The 22,757-nt window shown below is 38.9% G+C and overlaps 1 protein-coding gene and 1 long non-coding RNA gene across 2 annotated transcripts; both read right to left on the reverse strand.

Moving 5' to 3' along the window:
* Positions 1–2,763: 2,763 nt before the first annotated feature.
* Positions 2,764–15,079, reverse strand: LOC123486308 (fibronectin-like). The gene is made up of 9 exons (XM_045217572.1): positions 14,796–15,079; positions 11,045–11,087; positions 10,591–10,857; positions 10,199–10,465; positions 4,820–4,903; positions 4,699–4,737; positions 4,440–4,582; positions 3,567–3,661; positions 2,764–3,368 (listed from the first exon to the last, which is right to left on the reverse strand). Exons 1-9 carry the CDS (start codon positions 14,940–14,942, stop codon positions 3,221–3,223), a joined length of 1,233 nt encoding a protein of 410 aa, XP_045073507.1. The 5' UTR covers positions 14,943–15,079; the 3' UTR covers positions 2,764–3,220.
* Positions 15,080–18,494: 3,415 nt separating this feature from the next.
* LOC123486311 lies at positions 18,495–21,995 on the reverse strand. Its single transcript, XR_006659337.1, has 4 exons — positions 21,866–21,995; positions 21,607–21,749; positions 20,715–20,809; positions 18,495–20,516 (listed from the first exon to the last, which is right to left on the reverse strand). It is a non-coding gene; the product is annotated as an uncharacterized LOC123486311 (long non-coding RNA).
* Positions 21,996–22,757: the final 762 nt, after the last annotated feature.

The raw sequence follows: 22,757 nt of genomic DNA on the forward strand, positions 1-22,757 counted from the left end.
TGGTCTTGTATGTCTTCCATTTCCTAATAATTGCTCCCACAGTTGATTTCTTCAAACCAAGCTGCTTACCTATTGCAGATTCAGTCTTCCCAGCCTGGTGTAGGTCTACAATTTTGTTTCTGGTGTACTTTGACAGCTCTTTGGTCTTGGCCATAGTGGAGTTTGGAGTGTGACTGTTTGAGGTTGTGGACAGGTGTCTTTTATACTGATAACAAGTTCAAACAGGTGCCATTAATACAGGTAACGAGTGGAGGACAGAGGAGCCTCTTAAAGAAGAAGTTACAGGTCTGTGAGAGCCAGAAATCTTGCTTGTTTGTTGGTGACCAAATACTTATTTTCCACCATAATTTGCAAATAAATTCATTAAAAATCCTACAATGTGATTTTCTGGATTTTTCTTCTCTCAATTTGTCTGTCATAGTTGACGTGTACCTATGATGAAAATTACAGGCCTCTCTCATCTTTTTAAGTGGGAGAACTTGCACAATTGGTGGCTGACTAAATACTTTTTTCCCCCACTGTATGTGGATTTGCCACAAACATAACACTTTGAATTTAAGAAATGCATTGAATTTCTTAGGCACATTTTTAGCAGTTTTACTTTAGTGCCTTATTGCAAACAGAAAGGGATACCTAGTCAGTTGTATAAATGAATGCATTCAACTGAAATGTGTCTTCCGCAATTAACCCAACCCCTCCGAATGCGGCAACTGAGTTGGGAAGGACGCCTGTATCTTTGTAGTGACTGGGTGTATTGATACACTATCCAAAGTGTAATTAATAACTTCACCATACTCAAAGGGATATATATATTTTTTTACCCATCTACCAATAGGTGTCCTGCTTTGTGAGGAATTGGAAAACCTCCCTGGTCTTTGTGCTTACATCAGTGTTTTAAATTCACTGCTCGACTGAGGGACCTTACAGATAATTGTATGTTTAGGCTTGACATAACAAAGGGGTTGAATACTTATTGAATCAAGACATTTCAGCTTTTCATTTAATTAATTTTTAAACATTTCTGAAAACATAATTCCACTTTGACATAATGGGGTATTTTGTGTAGGCCAGTGACCCAACATCTAAATTTAATCTATTTTAAATTTAGGCTGTGATACAACAAAATGTGGAAAACATCTATTGGTGTGAATATTTTCTGAAGGCCCTGTATGTACTGTTTAACAGTGTACAACTACATTCATGATTTTAATTGGCTGATGCGGATTTTGAGACAGAGGCAAAAAGTTTCATGTTTGTTAAAAGGGATCCCTGTTACCATATTTATTTTTCATTTATTGTTTTATGTTACACATTTACTTATGAGCAATTCTAATATCTTATAGTTGATATTAAGGTGTTATAAATGCACTTACAGGGCATTATTTGTGTATGCGTCATAGAAATTGTTACTGGATATTTCATTTGTGTTGAAGAAGATGTCTCCAAATTTAACCAAACTGAAATTACCATATCAAATCTGATCTCAAATTATATCATATCTGATCTGATCTCATAAATGACAATTTATCTGATCTCCTACAGTATCATATCATATCTGAGCTAATAAATTGCCATATCATATCTGAGCTCATAAATTACCATATCATATCTGAGCTCACAAATTACCATATCATATATCTAATAAATTATCTGATCTGATCTCATAAATTACCGTATTATATCTGATCTCATACAGTATCATATCATATCTGAACACATCCCCTAATGATGTACCCAGGAAGGTTGTGGGTGGTGGAGAACAGATCCCCTAATGATGCATTCAAAACACCTGGGAACTCAGAAATCTCAGACTTCAGTATGTTCAAGACACCTGTTAAGGTGTAGATGTGTAGAAATTATGTTGAATCTAATAATAACCTACGTTTATCAATCTGACTCCATTATTATGTGAGTGCTATAGGTCCATAATGGTATCCAGTGGGTATAGCTAAGGTTGGAGCCTTAGAAGATGCACATGTTTAGGTTTTAAGTTCAAGTTCCAGAATACTGCACAGAAGTTCTAAATGTGAATATTTCATCCAACAGGAGTATTGTGTTGCTAGTTGGGCAGAGTTTGCTCTTTTGGGACTATCCCATCGGTTCCTTTGTACTGGGTAAGCTAAGTAAAAAACCAAACAACTAACATTACCAGAGAGAGGTCAAAGACAAAACTGATCCTAGATCAGCACTCTTACTCTGGGATGCTTTGTGAATACGGGCTCTGGTCACATGTCCATGGATGACACAACCCTTCTAGTGGTCAATTCTGGTACTGCTATAACTTTACTGATAACGACTGTTTTCTATCTATTAACTAAAGTGTTTTTACTGTACTACGTCAACTAATAACTGACACCATTTAGAAGGAAAACATTGGAGTTACTATTCATACATTACAACACTTAGTATTACAGTGTACCTGACAAGTAAATGACATACCTGGATCACAGTATATAAATGTATTTAATCAGTAGAATGAACACATGGTACATATGGAATGGAATGGAAGCAAAAATAGAAAACTACTGCATTTGAAATGGATTGATAACTGTAAAAACTTAAATGAAAACAGAATCTTATTCAATTGTTATATGCACACATTAAATGGTAAAAATTGTAAATATAGTTTTTAAAAATGTCAACCACAGTTAGAGCCTACTAGACCACAGTTAGAGCCTACTAGACCACAGTTAGAGCCTACTAGACCACAGTTAGAGCCTACTAGACCACAGTTAGAGCCTACTAGACCACAGTTAGACCTACTAGACCACAGTTAGAGCCTACTAGACCACAGTTAGAGCCTACTAGACCACAGTTAGAGCCTACTAGACCACAGTTAGAGCCTACTAGACCACAGTTAGAGCCTACTAGACCACAGTTAGAGCCTACTAGACCACAGTTAGAGCCTACTAGACCACAGTTAGAGCCTACTAGACCACAGTTAGAGCCTACTAGACCACAGTTGGAGCCTACTAGACCACAGTTAGAGCCTACTAGACCACAGTTAGAGCCTACTAGACCACAGTTGGAGCCTACTAGACCACAGTTCCACTCCCCTGGGCCTGATGAACGGTGGACAAACTCCACATAGCCCTGGTCTCTTTAAAGACATCAAATACATCTTTCAATGTAGATACACATAGAAACACGTTAGGCCTAACAAAGGGAAAACCAGTGCAACTCCATAAGATAGGGGCTTACATTAGTGATTATAATTAGACTACGGTGTGAACGGTTTTTCACATACCCAGTAATTTGAAGTACATTTTACAACCTTCCAACTCTTCAATGGGTCTGATGCCGTCTGTGAGATCTCAATACAAGCCACCTCGTCATTCAAGTTACTTGGTTCCCCTTCCATCCAATAGCTATAAACAACACAGAGAATCAGAGTTTAATATCATCCAATACAAAATAGAGAATCAGACGGTTAACCTAGTGTCCAGGCTCAATTGCTACCATTCGACAGAGAGTGAGAGAGACATCTGGCTGAGGACAAGATTATCGGACTGTAAAAAGTAATTCATTACAACAGAAAAAAACTCCTCCAGAACCTGTTCACTTACGTAGGTTTAAATGCTGTGTTGACAAGCCACTCCCAGATTCCGTCATTTGTATATGCACCAATACAGACATTCTTCTTTAATCCATGGATAAATATCTATAATATCATTTTGGAAGAAAAACAATGACCATTATTTAATCTACACAGCAGAGGAACACTTTTACATGTTTATAAATAATAATAGTAGTAGTAGTCTAATAGCAGTAGTATAATGTACTGAGCCTGGTCAATAGAAATACAAGGGGATTTAGGATGTTTGAAAAGGTCCTGAGTACTTTGATATATGCCTTCTTCAGCGCTCACTAAAAAATTAAAAAACGTTGCAGAGCGCTGGTGCAAACTCAGGACGCTTGGAGGGGAAGCGTGCTCACACCACACAGACCAATCTGCACTGACGACTGCGCCACGGCAGTTCACAATGCTCAGGCAAGAGGGAGAGTACTTGATGGAAACAGAGCGTTGTTTTTAATCATTTTTGTTTGAAGCCTTCCCCAACCCATTGCCCTAACCTTAACCCCTAACCATAACCCTTTGAGTTGTTGCTGTTTGAACCCTGTAACCTCACAGAATTAACCCTGTAACCACATGGAATGAATGCGTCAAAAATAAACTTTGATCCAGATTACGTCGAAGTGAAACCATGAGATCAGGTTGCAGCCTCAGCTGCTATACTATAGTATAGGTATAGATATAATCTCATGCAAACTTGCTTTGCTGGCAGGAAGTATATTCTATAAATTGACAGTGACATGAACATTGGTGATACAATTATTTACATATTGAATACTAATCAGAGATGTAGATTATGATTAATAATTATAATAATAATAAAGAAACAGTAGTATTATAGCATTACTAATGTATTCTCTATTACCTGTTCTTCTCTGCTGTTGATAACAACCAACTCTCCACCCATTGCTCTGCACTGCTGCTGACCGTCCCCAGCAGAGTCCCTCGTGGAGGAGACATAATAACAGCTGGTGCCAAACTTCCACCATTCATTCAAACAGGGTTTCTCTGAAATAAACGAAATAGAACAGCAGGCATTTCAAAGTCTACAAATAAATTACATCTCTTCTAAGTATGAAATAAAATGATACTTGTAAATTAAGAAAATAAAAGACTGCACTCACCATAGTACCTAAGCCTGGTATTTAACTTGTCTCTCTCATCTGTAAAAGGGAAAAGTCTATCAAAATGTGTAACTGTCACAACATTGACTACAAATGTTTTAGTAAAAAAGAAAACACTTACAGGAAACCCACAGGCCTATGATCACAGCCAGTAGAACACACACTGCAGCAACTCCAGAGGGTCTCTTCCACCACTGAAAATGTACTGAGTCACAAATTATTAAAGTAAGATCTTTGGTAATGTGTTAATGTGTTTTACTTGTATCATCAGTGCTTTATTTGAGCTGGATCCTGCGGGAACAGGATCCGGCACCTCTCCAGTTTGGACTGATGCATTACAGAACCTATTTGGCCGGATCCCCTACCTTTCGTGGCATGAAAAATAATTGTTAATGTTTGCAATGTAGGAATTATGATTAAAGCGCTTAATGTATCCTCTACTGCCCCCTAAAAAAAAATGCAATGTGAAGATGTCGATTTTCAGCCCGCGCCTGATATTCTGAAAATACTAAACTTTTAACTACTTTATCACACATTGTTATTTCACATTATGGTTCACCCGATATGGATGAAAATACCATCAAATTAAAGCTGACTGTCTGCACTTTAATCTCAGTCATGATTTCAAATCCAAACTTTTGGAGTATAGAGCCATAAGAAGAAATGCTGCACTGTCCCAATAACTACAGAGGACACTGTAGATAGGGGTAATGTAGAGACAGGTAGCCTCAATATTAACGGAGGACACTGTAGGTAGGGGTAAGGTAGAGGCAGGTTGACTCAATATTAACGGAGGACACTGTAGATAGGGGTAAGGTAGCCTCAATATTAACGGAGGACACTGTAGATAGGGGTAAGGTAGAGGCAGGTAGACTCAATATTAACGGAGGACACTGTAGGTAGGGGTAAGGTAGAGGCAGGTAGCCTCAATATTAACGGAGGACACTGTAGGTAGGGGTAAGGTAGAGCGAGGTAGACTCAATATTAACGGAGGACACTGTAGATAGGGGTAAGGTAGAGGCAGGTAGCCTCAATATTAACGGAGGACACTGTAGGTAGGGGTAAGGTAGAGGCAGGTAGCCTCAATATTAACGGAGGACACTGTAGATAGGGGTAAGGTAGAGGCAGGTAGCCTCAATATTAACGGAGGACACTGTAGATAGGGGTAAGGTAGAGGCAGGTAGCCTCAATATTAACGGAGGACACTGTAGGTAGGGGTAAGGTAGAGGCAGGTAGCCTCAATATTAACAGAGGACACTGTAGATAGGGGTAAGGTAGAGGCAGGTAGCCTCCATATTAACGGAGGACACTGTAGGTAGGGGTAAGGTAGAGGAAGGTAGCCTCAATATTAACAGAGGACACTGTAGATAGGGGTAAGGTAGAGACAGGTAGCCTTGAGGTTACAGTGTTGGGCCTGTAACCGAAAGGTTGCTGGTTAGAATACCGGAGCGGACAAGGTGAAAAATATGTTGCAGTGCCCTTTAGCAAGGCATTTAATCCTAATTGCTCCAGGGGCGCTGTGCATTGGAGCCTTTGCGATCATTGTCAAGAAGTCACAACCATCCCATTCGCGTTCAGAGTGAGAGAGTAAAGGCTATAGAGAAATAATTTCGCTCAAATGATGAGGATTTCTATCATCTTGAACAGGAGGAAAAGTAGAATATTAGTCAAAGTAGAAAAGATAATGTACCTTTACATCCAATGCTGACAAATCCATTATGATTAGTTCAGTCATTTTGATAACTAGATAAAAATAAACTTTGACACCAGACATAATACTTTAGTAGGGTACTTCCTTACCTGTGGTGAGGGTTGTTGACACTAGAAGTTACAGGTCTGTTAGTGTTTTTGGTATCCTTGAACCCTAAAGGATGTGGTTGTCAGAATTTCAAACCTTATGCATGTCTCTATCTACTGGCAACACCTTATGCATGTATTTAGCCCTTTACACTCACAACATGTATACGGGTTGAAAATTGCAGATGGGTTCAATGATAAGCGCCTAAATTGGATGCAGTGGCTCTACAGTAACCATGCTGTAGATGAGGTCAGAGCTCAGGACAGGCTCATGGTCTCTGATTTTCTGTACAGGATTCAACTGACAAGACTTTCTAAATGTAAGCAAGAAGTGCAACAACAAGATTCCCCCATCCCTCCCACTAATTGGGCCAACTTTGCTCGTTTGTTTTGGTCTGAGAAGGGATTGCTGTAAATCAAGAGGACTCAATGTGTTCTGAAAGATGAGATGTTGAGGATTATAATAAATGCCGCTTTGATGTCATATAAGCAAACCACACATGATAAAAACAGAGGGATGGGGTTGGAGAAACTCTCAATTCATAGACAGAGCTATGGATGCATGGATTGACCATCCATGATATCAAAATGATAGTTTTAACCACAATTTGAGGCTATACAGTCCTTGTTTACATTTACTTTTTTACAAACAAAGTTAAATAAGCTCTTATTTTGGTTTCTGATGTGGTGTGACAGTTGAACTAAGCTCATGAGGCATTTATAAATAATATTATTCAAGAATCAATGGGTGTATGTCATTAATTTCAAAGTCCAATAATGGTTGTAGCAAAAGAAGATGGCCCCTTTAACTGAAGCTCCATCACTTGTTGGTGAATGTTGGTTTGTTATATTAGTTATACAATTAGAATTAAGACGGGGTGGCTAGATAGGGGATTGGGCCTATTCATTTAGACAACTGAGACATGGATTTTATACATGTGCCATTCAGAGGGTGAATGGGCAAGACAAAATATTTAAGTGCCTTTGAACGGAGTATGGTATGTGCCAGGAGCATACATTTTGGTCAAGAACTGCGACGGTGCTGGTTTTTTACATTTACATTACATTTTAGTCATTTAGCAGACGCTCTTATCCAGAGCGACTTACAGTTAGCACATACATTATTTTTTCGAACCCACAACCCTGGCGTTGCAAACGCCATGCTCTACCAACTGAGCTACATCCCCTGCCGGCCATTCCCTCCCCTACCCTGGACGACGCTGGGCCAATTGTGCGCCGCCCCATGGGTCTCCTGGTCGCGGCCGGCTACGACAGAGCCTGGATTCGAACCAGGATCTCTAGTGGCACAGCTAGCACTGCGATGCAGTGCCTTAGACCACTGCGCCACTCGGGAGACACACTCAACAGTTTCACGTGTGTATCAAGAATGGTCTACCACCCAATGGACATCCAGCCAACTTGACACAACTGTGGGAAGCATTGGAGTCAACATGGGCAAGCATCCCTGTGGAACGCTTTCGACACCTTGTAGAGTCTGACCCAATGAATTGAGGCTGTTCTGAGGGCAAAATGTTTGTACACTCAAATTTAATAAAATATTCAACAAATGTCCCACTTAACATTTCTCAATTTTATAAATCAGAAAAATGTAAAAGTTGTAAAAAAAAGAAAGTCCTCTAGCTTTTGATAAAGAGATACATAACTTCCTCTCAGATATTGGCTGAATGTTGCTTCTTTCAGCCTCCCCAAAAGGCCAAAATCTCTTGATTAGGCTCAGTGTTGCACTAAGATTGCCATAGTATTTTAAGATGTTCTAGCTAGGGCTGTGGAGGTCATGACATTTTCTCAGCTGGTTATTGTCATGCAATAGACTGCCGGTCTCACGGTAATTGACCGTGAATTAACATACCATAAAACTTCTATGAAATGCTGAGTCTCAAATTGCCTCCTGTTCTTCTTAATAGCTGAACAATAAAACACATTTCAGTCTATAAAACGCCTGTTTCAAATAAAAGCCTGGTTTAAATTAATTGTTTACGAGGTTACCATGAATTACCATGAATTGTTTACAAGGTTTAATGTTTAAATAATTAAGCAATGACTCGAAGAAATTATGGCAATCAACCATTTTACAGCCAGTAAGAAACATTCAATTGAACATATTTCTATAATAAGCCGCCTCCAACATCGTTTTAGAGAATTTGGCAGTACTTCCAACCGGCCTCACAACCACAGACCGTGTGTAACCATGCCAGCCCAGGACCTCCACATCCGGCTTCTTCACCAGCGGGATCGTCTGAGACCAGCGACCCGGACAGCTGATGAAACTGAGGAGTATTTCTGTCTGTCATAATGCCCTTTGTGGGGTAAAACTCATTCTGATTGGCTGGGCCTCGCTCCCAAGTGGGTGGGCCTATGCCCTCTCAGGCCCCTCCATGGCTGCGCCCCTGCCCAGTCTAGTGAAATCCATAGATTAGGGCCTAATTAATTTATTTCAATTAACAGATTTCCTTATAAGAACTTTAACTCAGTAAAATTGTTTAAATTGTTGCATTTATATTTTTGTTGAGTATAATACGTGGGTCAAATCACAGAGGACCATCTGCTACCCTGCTCAAACCACCGTATTACGCTACTCTCATCACCCCACTGGGGAACCATCGATACGGCTGGCTAGCCTATCTTCAAAGAAGCAACTTCAAGAGCGTATGGAAGGAAAATCAATTCTGTAGTTCTGTTCAGGACTACATGACAAGTCACCAGATACCGGACAACTACAGAGGAGAAAAACAGAAGACTTGTTGGAAGAATCAGAGCCTTAAAAGCGTGCCGCGAAAAGGCCCAACTACCTTTCCAAGGCGGCCCTGTCCACCGAGAGAGATACATGGCGAACCAGGCATTTCAAAGAGGGCGGCGGTTCGTGTGCAAAGTATATGGTTACAGTAGAGGAGAGTAGTTTCCGAATGTGGCAATGTTAAGTGATTCTCTCCCTCTCTTCTTTAACAAGCATCAATGTTGTTGTCATTCCACTAGGGACCTGTTTTAATCACATTAAGTTTCCAGTCAATAACCGGTATAGTGGGTGTGTTTATCCTGTGTTCCTATTTAATTAGCTACTAAATAAATAATTAAACTAATTTCTGTAGTACTGAATCATAAGTAAGGCTCGGGTTTTTGCAGATGAAAGGAGGTTATGACTGTTCAGAATAATGATATGATACGAGGTTATGATTAATACGTTGACTGTTTATAGATGTGATAGGTAAAGACCTTTTAGAGTTTAATTTGGGAGATGGTGACTCTTTAAAGAACCGCTCTCGTGGTGCCCCAGATCCCTATGAGTTAATTGTTACATTATTAATTTAATCGGGTAACAATTAATCATAGTTGATTAGATAAATAAGTCCTCAGATTAATGTTGAAGTCAAGTCACGACACTGTCCATGGTTCTGATATGAAGATGTTGAAAGGTCATGTAACTGTTTGTTACTGTACATGCAAGCCCTAGTTCTACCTTAAATTTTTAGCTCACCTCATTTTCAAAACATTTAATAAAATGTTTATAGCCTTACAGGTGGAAAAGTACAAAAATCCAAGGCTTTTGATATGGGGAAAAAACAAAACAAAGAAAAAACATAACAGAACACTAACAACAAAACAAAAATGTTATTTGTAATGCAACAAAATCACTGTAGTTTCTGGTAAAGAGATGATGAGCTGTAATTGGGGGAAGATCTCTTACTAGTGCAGATTGTTGTAGAGACAGGTTCACTCTGTTCCCCATTGCTCAGCACAGTTGCAACACTAACAGTGTACTCTGTGCCGGGTTGCAGGTTTGAGAAGGTTTTGTGGCAGTCGTCAGTAATGGCTGCGAGGGGGTCTGTTCCTGGAATGCAGTTGGATATGAAGAAGTGCTGTGGGACTTTCCCCATCCCTTCAGCCTTGGACCAGTGGAGAGTGAAGGAGGTCTCTTCCAAATGGTCTATCTTGAAATCTCTGGGTGGGACCACTGGAACAAAAATCAAGATTAGTTTAGAATAGAGGATGTGCTGTTTTTGACAGAGAGTCCAAAAATGTCTCTAGGAATGAATGAATGATGTAGTCTGAATAAAAACACAAGTTAGCCTACTGTACCTGTGGATAGGGATGCTGAGACACATCTGCTTTGGCTTCCATCTTCTCCCTCTGTAGCCACGTTGAACTGGTACTTTTCACCAGGTTGGAGACTGCTTATTTCAAGATGATGCCCACCTTTCACTCTTGTTGAGCTTGTTTCACCGTCACACCCCCAGGTCACTCTGAATGTCTGTGGTCCTGTCAGCCCCTGAGGAGAACTCCAGCTCAGAGACACTGAATCTAATGTCAGCAACAGGACCTGGATGTCACCAGGAGGGGGCAGCACTGGTGAAGGAATAATGAGAGAGAAACAAACTTTATTGACAATAAATTTACATAAACATGTGTATTATTCATCCCAGCAGTTAAGGGACAACAATTGATATCTTACTAAATGTATCCTCTTAAATTGAGATTTAAATTAAATAATATTGTTTGGGTCAGTTTATTACGTGTTTCCACATATACCTACCATCATCTGAGGCCAGCATTGTGTGATGGTCGCCAACACAACTCTTAAAGTGTGAGAACAAAATATGAATCAGTCATTTCTTTAAAAACACAGAACTTGTTACTTTGGTAAATGTACAACAGATATTTTAAAATCAAGATACATCAACTGCTTTTGACATACAGGAAACTGCCAACATAAAGGAAACATTTGAGTAAATGATGGAACAAAGTATTTAGAAAGCAGGTGATTCCACACAGGTGTGGTTCCTGAGTTAATTACGTGATTAAAACATCCCATCATGCTTAGGGTCATGTATTAAAATGCCCAGGTGCCCATTATTTTGGCTACCATGGCTAGAAGAGATCTCAGTGACTTTGAAAGAGGGGTCTCAACGGAGCATAGGGGCTTTAAAGGATGTGTGTCTGTCGCCAGGGTGGAACACTTATATAGCAGATGCTCTTATCCAGAGCGACTTACAGTTAGTGAGTGCATACATCATTTTTTTATTTTTCATACTGGCCCCCCGTGGGAATCGAACCCACAACCCTGGTGTTGCAAACGCCATGCTCTACAAACTGAGCTACATCCCTGTAATGGCTGCGAGTGGGTCTGTTCCTGGAATGCAGTTGGATATGAATGCAGTTGGCCATTCCCTCCCCTACCCTGGACGACGCTGGGCCAATTGTGCGCCGCCCCATGGATCTCCCGGTACCGGCCGGCTACGACAGAGCCTGGATTCGAACCAGGATCTCTAGTGGCACACTTAGACCACTGCGCCACTCGGGAGGTCTACAATCAACAAAACACCAAATTATAGAATTTATTGTGGAAGAACTCCAATAGAGTTCCAGACAGTTGTAGAATCTATGTCAAGGTACATTGAAGCTGTTCTGGCAGCTGGTGGGGGCCCAACTCCCTATTAAGATACTTTATTTAGGCAGATACCTGTATAATCATTTTACATTTACATTTTAGTCATTTAGCAGACGCTCTTATCCAAGTGACTTACAGTTAGTGAGTGCATACTTTTTCATTTTCATACATATTTCTCCACAGCGTTCCGACTTATACGGGCACTGAAGTTCTGAATGTTTTGCCACGGTGAAAGAAACAAGCACAATTGCACGTTTCATTGCATAAAAGAAAAATACATGTTCAGATAAAACACTGACGGTGCCGTCACACATTGCAACAATAATTCTGCTGATACTGTAGCTGATCAACTTTTCAGCGTCCTCAGAACTGTACTGTACAACCCTGAGTAATGAAACAAGATGAAACCCAATGCCATGTCGGTCATCCTTTAGGAAATTGTATTAGCCGGGTCATTCCTACAATGTGGTGCATTTTGGACCTCATAACTTTTGGAGAAAAAATAATAATAATTTAGTGTAGTATTCTATCAGAAAAAGGACGTCTGACTTTCAGAAAAATATATTGGTCAAACTCAGGCACTTAATTTTTTTGGTGCATTTTCCAACTTGTTAGGTGCATAATCCTAACAGGGTGGAAACTAACTGGGTGGACATTTGTTGTCTAAATTAGCCATAGTTTTGTGAGTGAACAAGTTTGAGCTAGCATAATGTTGGACCCTTGAACATGATTTTAACTTCTCTATCAAACATATTTTAACATTTTGAAATGTGGTTAATTTTCATGTAGCTTTAGACCATTGTTTTCCCACCAAAGAAATTATGATAATTCCTGAATGTGGGGTCATTGTAGGAATGGGTGGTTTTCTTAAATGGTGATTTACAAACTAACAGGGTGGAAAGTGATATCAGGGACACACAGAACATCTTAAATACAATAATAATTAATCAAAAACATTATTGATGAGAGAATTTAACTTGGACTATAAAATAATGAAGAAAGATTAAATATTTGATGGCTTATATTTCTTGTGGAAATTGATGAATAACACCCGTGGACATGGCAAAAACACCAACATCCACTGAAGAAAAGTGTTCAAAATACATACACTTCCCTTTCAAGATCCATATTTTTGTGTTTTTAAGGACGGCGGACCTTATATTTAAAGCCTTTTGGAATCCACATGTTAAACTAAATAAGAATTGATATTTCCTGGAGACAGAAAACGCATTGTAGAAATGATCCAGGCCTAGGCTGGACACCAATTCGACCTAACCTGATACAGTTTATGTCTAATTGACGTCAAAAGATGATTTCCTTTTGCATTTAAGTTAACCCTAACCCGTTTCCTAACCTTAATTATCCTAACTTGCTGCATAATTTATCCTAACCAACCTGCTACGAAAAGTCAAACCTGGTCTTTTCTGACAAATGGTATCCCTTCTAGCCCAAACGCCCCAACCATAGAGAATGATAGAGGCCTCTAGCGGCCAAAAGGCCACGTTAGAATGAGCAGCGCCATTGAGGGATGCCATCATATTAATGTAGTCAACTGGGTGGGACTTCCAACATCACTGGCTGAAGAAGAAAATGTACTCCTTTAAAATGGAGATAGCCTCATCGGCGCTGACCATGATGTCAGAGATGCTAAATAGAATAGATACAAGGGTGAGTCCTCTATCTAGCTCTATGGTTCCAACTTAAACCGAAAGTGGATACGCGTCCATGTTGTCCGGTTTGACTGGGTGCAGCTGCGACGGGAAGTCATAGGCCATGTCTGAAATCTGTATTGCCCACTACTTACTAAAAACACTCCATTTTCGAAATGCATACCTAAAATGCCTACTAATTAAACATAAGTATGGGTATTCGGACACAGCCACTAAAAATGTACCGCAAGTCAATTAGGCCTACAGGGCACTCATCGACATGACCACCTATCAACGTTGGAAAGAAATACACTGTATAGACACGATTGTCTATTGTTTCTTTCGACATAAGCATGTATTATTTTAGGATAAATATATCGGCTTAATAGATTACATCTCAGCGTCAGATCGCTGTGTAAAAGACAACACCTTTCGTAGACTTCCTTGTGCGCACTCCGCCATAGTGGGCCTAGTTGGGTATTTGTCATTTTTACCTGGAAGTCATAGGCCATGTCTGAAATGTGCATTGTCCACTACTTACTAAAACTACATAGTGTACTAATCGTAATACGTACTATTTAGAACGTACTGTTTAGTAAAAATGTATGCACTAAGTACACTGCTTCCCCTCATCTGATAACCATCTGTCAAACACCTGAGTCTGTAAAGACGATTATCTTAAGTGTGGAGCGAATTCTACCAAAGCCAAAATGAGTATAAAATCCTAGCATTTAAAGCACTCAATTTTCGAAATGTTACATTATTTTCGAAATTTCACATAATATAAAAAACGCGCTATTTTCGCATACCTAAAATGCCTACTAATTAAACGCAAGTATGGTTATTCGGGCACGGACACAGTAAAAATGTACCGCAAGTCAATTAGGCCTACAGGGCACTCATCGACATGACCACCTATCAAAGTTTGAAAGAAATACACTGTATACGCACGATTGCCTATTGTTTCTTTCGACATAAGCATGTATTATTTTAGGATCAATATATCAGCTTAATAGATTACATGTCAGCGTCAGATCGCTGTGAAAAAAGACAACACCTTTCGTAGACTTCCTTGTGCGCACTCCGCCGTAGTTGGCCTAGTTGGGTATTTGATATTTTTACCTGCCATTTATTAGAAAGAGAAGTTAAAATTCGGGCATTATTATGTTCACGTTTCGTTGGGATAAATAACAATGCACTCCTAAAGAATCTTACACCTGACTTATTTAATAAAAATATGAACCTACCATTTCTCCTGCTGTCATGAAGACTCGGGTAAAGCCACGTAAAAGAGTTGTCGAATTGACTTTCCTCTTCTTCTTTGGTATAATGGCATTCGCAACAATTGTATCTGCATTCCGCCACCTACTGTACAGGTAGATAATAAGGATCATTGCAGTGCTTCTGCTGTTAAGTCTTGAAGGCCCAAAAACGTATCGGATGCAGATATAATGCTGTCCAGCTTCTTGGACACTTGTGCAGTACAATTAATAACTGTGGCTATAAATACTACAAAATGCACCTTCTTCACAATAAGTGTATCCAGATCACTTGGTTGATCTATAACATGTGCAACTGGTTGTGGTGCATCCACCGCCATATCTTCTTCAGAACTGTGGCATCTTTCCCCTTCAACGTTCTTCACCGCCTCCACATGGGATATTTGCTTGATAGCTCAACCTCTTTCACCCTAAAAGGGCACTCAGGGAATTCGGAAATTTGATCCCCACCACAGTTTCAACATTTTACATTCAGACTCTTCAATAACATATTCCTTCCATCTGTAAACACTTGAAACATGGCCACACTTTATACACTTCTTGCATTGCAAAGGGTTTTGCACGAACGCTCTTAAGGCATATCTTATATATATCCAAACTTCACATAGGGTGGTAAATACTCATCAAACACTCTTACGGCGTATCTTATACATCACAACTTTACATAGGGTGGTAAATTCTCAAACATCAATAGTACAGATAAACTTTGCTCATTTTCCCCATTCTTCATACGGGCCAAGCGACGTGCATTAACTACTCCTGGATTTTTTAGCCTAAGATATTGTTTATCAATGTCCAACGGGACGCCGGAAATAGCACATTTTACCAGTGACATGCTCTGAAAATCAAAGCTTTTCACCTCATGTGTCAATCATTTCTCGAGCCACAATGCACACTCCTTTTGCTGTTTAGATAGACACGATATCAACACCATACCACTCCTGGTTACTATGATATCAACACCATACCACTCCTGGTTACTATGATATCAACACCATACCACTCCTGGTTACTTTGACTGCATCCACTTTTCCCAAAGCCTTCTTCACCATCCTCATGACTTCAAAAGGGTTTCCCAAATAAACATTTTTATCAAAAAAACATCCTCCAACAAGGAACTATTCATCAGACTCATTTCCCACAACAATTGTAACCCTTTTTGTTTCATTCTTGGACTTCACTGTTGTCCACTCATCTTTCTCGCTAATTGTCCTCGACGTGCTTTCAGCTTCAAACGACACATCTGCTTCCATCATCTCACGGTCCTACCACACCCTGCAGCTGAACACTCCCCCCGTAAAAATACAACAGGTCTACGTTTTCTAAGAGACAGAGGATTTAGCTTCGTGTTGTCAAACATTGATAGTGTAAAATTAATTTAAAACATCTAGAAAAAACAACACATCTGATAAATCTTGGCATTGGCATACGCCGCAAACTCTATTTTAAATATTTTTTCTGCATTAAAATATTTGATCAAGTTGAAATGTCTTCAACTCTTGGTTAAATGGTGTTAACATACAGACATACAAACGAACATAGACCAGAAAACATACAGTATTCTTATTAGCTTTTTGTCGTCCCTGTGACAGTTGTAATCCCTCCTTTGTTCCTCTAGGTGGAAGCAGAGGTCTTTGTGGATCTGATGGTCCTAAATGTTGTCAGAAAGAAGACATGATAAGAGTGAAGGAGCTCATGGATGATTTCAAAGCGGTACAGAGTCCCAATATTCATTAAATTCAATGTGTTTATGATATAAAGAGATTGGTCACAGATATTAAATTACAGAATTAATTCTCTCAACCCACTTTTTTCTACAATTTTCTCCCTCTCTCTTTCATCTCTCTCTCTCTCCCTCAGTCCTTTTACTTTCCATTCCCTCTCTGTCTTCATACTTATTGTAGTTTATTTGGGAACAATCCCCACAATTAGAAATAATGTTCATTCAATGAGTTGTATTTATTTTTTATGTCTTCATTTATTTGCCTATAAACAATTGTTATTTTAAAAATTACTTAATGATAAATCGTGTACATCTTTGTTTGTGTAATGTTTAGCAGATGAATCGAGATATGTTGCATGTTTCTATAATAAAATAATACTGAGATTTTATAAATAAATCAGAAGTCATTCTTTACATGTTCTTTGACAAAGATGCAATACACTTTTCTCTCCCATACTGTATAGTTGTGTCATTGTGTTTATGTGAATGAGTCCTTGCAGCAATAATCTGTATATTCAAACAGGTCAATGATTGCAGTGCTATAATACCAGAAATACCAGAAAGTATTCATACCCCTTGACTTATTCCACACTTTGTTGTGTTACAGCCTGAATTCAAAATTAATTAAATATGTTTTTCTCTCTCACCCATCTACACACAATACCCCATAATGGCAAAGTGAAAACATGTTTTTAGAAATGTTTGCAAATATATTGAAAATGAAACACAGAAATATCTCATTTACATAAGTATTAACACCCCTGAGTCAATACATGTTAGAGTCACCTTTAGCAGCGATTACAACTGTGAGTATTTCTGGGTAAGTCACCAAGAGCTTTGCACACCTGCATTGTACAATATTTGCATATTATTCTTTTAAAAAAATATTCGAGCTCTGTCAAGTTGGTTGTTGATAATTGCTGGACATCCATTTTCGAGTCTTGCCATATATTTTCAAGCCAATTTAAGCCAAAACTGTAACTAGGCAACTCGGGGAACATTCCGTGGCATCTTGGTAAACAATTACAGTGTATTTGATCTTGTGTTTTAGGTTATTTTCCTGCTGAAAGGTGAATTTGTCTACTAGTGTCTGTTGGATAGCTGACAACCAGGTGTTCTTCTAGGATTTTGCCTGTGATAAAGCTGTATTCCATTTCTTTTTATCCTAAAAATCTCTGTACTTCTTTGCCGATGACAAGGATAACCATAACATAATGCAGCGCCACCATGCTTGAAAATATGAAGAGTGGTATACAGTTATGTGTTGTGTTGGATTTGCCACAAACATAACACCTTGTATTTAGGACATACATTGAATTTCTTAGCCACATTTTTAGCAGTTTTACTTTAGTGCCTTATTGCAAACAGAAAGGGATACCTAGTCAGTTGTACAACTGAATGCATTCAACTGAAATGTGTCTTCCGCATTTAACCCAACCCCTCTGAATGCGGCAACTGAGTTAGGAAGGAAGCCTGTATCTTTGTAGTGACTGGGTGTATTGATACACTATCCAAAGTGTAATTAATAACTTCACCATGCTCAAAGGGATATTCAATATCTGCTTCTTTTTTTTTTACCCATCTACCAATAGGTGTCCTTCTTTGTGAGGAATTGGAAAACTTCCCTTTTCTATGTGCTTACATCAGTGTTTTAAATTCACTGCTCGGCTGAGGGACCTTACAGATAATTGTATGTGTGAGGTACAGAGATGACAAAACACTATTAGTCATGTTAACACTATTATTGCACACAGAGTTAGTCCATGCAAATTATTATGTGACTTGTTAAGCACATTTTTACTCCTGAACATATTTAGGCTTTACATAACACAGGGGTTGAATACTTCAGCTTTTCATTTCATTAATTTTAAAACATTTCTGAAAACATAATTCCACTGACATAATGGGGTATTTTTGTAGGCCAGTGACCCAAAATCTGAATTTAATCCATTTTAAATTTAGGCTGTGACACAACAAAATGTGGAAACATCAATTGGTGTGAATACTTTCTGCAGGCACTGTATGTAGTGTTTGACAGTGTACAACTACATTCACGATTTTAATTGGCTGATGCGGATTTTGAGACAGAGGCAAAAAGTTTAATGTTTGTTAAAAGGGATCCCTGTTACCATATTTATTTACATTTATTGTTGTATGTTACACATTTACTTATGAGCAATTCTAATATCTTATAGTGAATATTAAGGCGTTATAAATGTTTTACAGGGCATTATATGTGTATGCGTCATAGAAATTGTTACTGGATATTTAACTTGTGTTACAGAAGATGTCTTCAAATTTAACCAAACAGAAATTACCATATCAAATCTGATCTCATAAATTACCATATATCTGATCTCCTACAGTACCATATCATATCTAATAAATTATATGTGATCTGATCTCATACAGTATCATATCTGATCTGATCTCATATCATATCATAACATATCTGAACAGATCCCCTAATGATGTACCCAGGAAGGCTGTGGGTGGTGGAGAACAGATCCCCTAATGCTGCATTCAAAACACCTGGGAACTCAGAAATCTCAGACTTCAGTATGTTCAAGACACCTGTTAAGGTGTAGATGTGTAGAAATTATGTTGAATATAATAATAACCTACATTTATCAATCTGACTCCATTATTATGTGAACGCTATAGGTCCATAATGGTATCCAGTGGGTATAGCTAAGGTTGGAGCCTTAGAAGATGCACATGTTCAGGTTTTAAGTTCAAGTTCCAGAATACTGCACAGAAGTTCTAAATGTGAATATTTCATCCAACAGGAGTATTGTGTTGCTAGTTGGGCAGAGTTTGCTCTTTTGGGACTATCCCATCGGTTCCTTTGTACTGGGTAAGCTAAGTAAAAAGATAAAACAACTAACATTACCAGAGAGAGGTCAAAGACAAAACTGATCCTAGATCAGCACTCTTACTGTGGGATGCTTTGTGAATACGGGCTCTGGTCACATGTCCATGGATGACACAACCCTTCTAGTGGTCAATTCTGGTACTGCTATAACTTTACTGATAACGACTGTTTTCTATCTATTAACTAAAGTGTTTTTACTGTGCTACGTCAACTAATAACTGACACCATTTAGAAGGAAAACATTGGAGTTACTATTCATACATTACAACACTTAGTATTACAGTATACCTGACAAGTAAATGACATACCTGGATCACAGTATATAGATGTGTTCATTCTACTGATGAAATACATGGTACATATGGAATGGAATGGAAGGAAACAGAACACTGCTGCATTTGAAATGGATTGATAACTGTAAAAACTTAAATGAAAACAGAATCTTATTCAATTGTTATATGCACACATTAAAATGGTAAAAATTGTAAATATAGTTTTTAAAAAAGTCAACCACAGTTAGAGCCTACTAGACCACAGTTAGAGCGTACTAGACCACAGTTAGAGCCTACTAGACCACAGTTAGAGCCTACTAGACCACAGTTAGAGCCTACTAGACCACAGTTAGAGCCTACTAGACCACAGTTAGAGCCTACTAGACCACAGTTAGAGCCTACTAGACCACAGTTAGAGCCTACTAGACCACAGTTAGAGCCTACTAGACCACAGTTAGAGCCTACTAGACCACAGTTAGAGCCTACTAGACCACAATTCCACTCCCCTGGGCCTGATGAACGGTGGACAAACTCCACATAGCCCTGCTCTCTTTAAAGACATCAAATACATCTTTCAATGTAGATACACATAGAAACACGTTAGGCCTAACAAAGGGAAAACCAGTGCAACTCCATAAGATAGGGGCTTACATTAGTTATTATAATTAGACTACGGTGTGAACGGTTTTTCACACACCCAGTAATTTGAAGTACATTTTACACCCTTCCAACTCTTCAATGGGTCTGATGCCGTCTGTGAGATCTCAATACAAGCCACCTCGTCATTCAAGCTACTTGGTTCCCCTTCCATCCAATAGCTATAAACAACACAGAGAATCAGAGATTAATATCATCCAATAGAAAATAGAGAATCAGACGGTTAACCTAGTGTCCAGGCTCAATTGCTACCATTCGACAGAGAGTGAGAGAGACATCTGGCTGAGGACAAGATTATCGGACTGTAAAAAGTAATTTATTACAACAGAAAAAAAGTCCTCCAGAACCTGTTCACTTACGTAGGTTTAAATGCTGTGTTGACAAGCCACTCCCAGATTCCGTCTTTTTTATATACACCAATCCAGACATTCTTCTTAAATCCATTGATAAATATCTATAATATCATTTTGGAAGAAAAACAATGACCATTATTTAATCTCCACAGCAGAGGAACACTTTTACATGTTTATAAATAATAATAGTATTAGTAGTCTAATAGTAGTAGTAGTAGTAGTATAATGGACTGAGCCTGGTCAATAGAAATACAAGGGGATTTAGGATGTTTGAAAGGGTCCTAAGTACTTTGATATATGCCTTCCTCAGCGCTCACAAAAAAATAAAAAAATGTTGCCGAGCACTGGAGCAAACTCAGGACGCTCGGAGGGGAAGCGTGCTCACACCACACAGACCAATCAGCTCTGACGACTGCGCCACGGCAGTTCACAATGCTCAGGCAAGAGGGAGAGTACTTGATGGAAACAGAGCGTTGTTTTTAATCATTTTAGTTTGAAGCCTTCCCCAACCCATTGCCCTGACCTTAACCCCTAACCATAACCCTTTGAGTTGTTTCTGTTTGAACCCTGTAACCTCACAGAATTAACCCTGTAACCACAAGGAATGAATGCGTCAAAAATAGACTTTGATCCAGATTACGTCGAATGTCGAAGTGAAACTATGAGATCAGGTTGCAGCCTCAGCTGCTATACTATAGTATAGGTATAGATATAATCTCATGCAAACTTGCTTTGCTGACAGGAAGTATATTCTATAAATTGACAGTGACATGAACATTGGTGATACAATTATTTACATATTGAATACTAATCAGAGATGTAGATAATGATGAATAATAATAATAATAATAATAAAGAAACAGTAGTATTATAGCATTACTAATGTATTCTCTATTACCTGTTCTTCTCTGCTGTTTATAACAACCAATTCAGCACCCATTGCTCTGCACTGCCGCTGACCGTCCCCGGCAGAGTCCCTCGTGGAGGAGACATAATAACAGCTGGTGCCAAACTTCCACCATTCCTTCAGACAGGGTTTCTCTGAAATAAACGAAATAGAACAGCAGGCATTTCAAAGTCTACAAATATATGAAATCTCTTCTAAGTATGAAATAAAATGATACTTGTAAATTAAGAAAATAAAAGACTGCACTCACCATAGGACCTAAGCCTGGTTTTTAACTGGTCTCTCTCTGTGGTCCTGGTATTTAGACTATTCTGTAGCTGGTCTCGCTCTGCAGTGGCATCTGTAAAAGGGAAAAGTCAATCAAAATGTGTAACTGTCACAACATTGACTACAAATGTTTTAGTAAAAAAATAAAAAACACTTACAGGAAACCCACAGGCCTATGATCACAGCCAGTAGAACACACACTGCAGCAACTCCAGAGGCTCTCTCCCACCACTGAAAATGTACTGAGTCACAAATTATTAAAGTAAAATCTTTGGTAATGTGTTTTACTTGTATCATCAGTGCTTTATTTGAGCCAGATCCTGCGGGAACAGGATCCTGCACCTCTCCATTTTGGACTGATGCGTTACAGAACCTTTTTGGCCGGATCAGCTACCTTTCATAGCATGAAAAATAATTGTTACTGTTTGCAATGTAAAAATTATGATTAAAGACCTCAAAGTATCCTCGTTAATTCTCCTGCCCCCTAAAAAAAAATGCAATGTGAAGATGTCGATTTTCAGCCCGCGCCTGATATTCTGAAAATACTAAACTTAACTACTTTATCACACATTGTTATTTCACATTATGGTTCACCCGATATGGATGAAAATACCATCAAATTAAAGCTGACGGTCTGCACTTTAACCTCATAGTCATTATTTCAAATCCAAGCTTTTGAAATGCTGCACTGTCGAGGACACTAGGTAGGGGTAAGGTAGAGGCAGGTAGTCTCAATATTAACGGAGGACACTGTAGGTAAGGGTAAGGTAGAGGAAGGTAGCCTCAATATTAACGGAGGACACTGTAGATAGGGGTAAGGTAGAGGAAGGTACTCTCAATAGTAACGGAGGACACTGTAGGTAGGGGTAAGGTAG

The sequence above is a fragment of the Coregonus clupeaformis genome, unplaced genomic scaffold, assembly GCF_020615455.1.
Source record: "Coregonus clupeaformis isolate EN_2021a unplaced genomic scaffold, ASM2061545v1 scaf1126, whole genome shotgun sequence".
Lineage (NCBI taxonomy): Eukaryota > Metazoa > Chordata > Actinopteri > Salmoniformes > Salmonidae > Coregonus > Coregonus clupeaformis.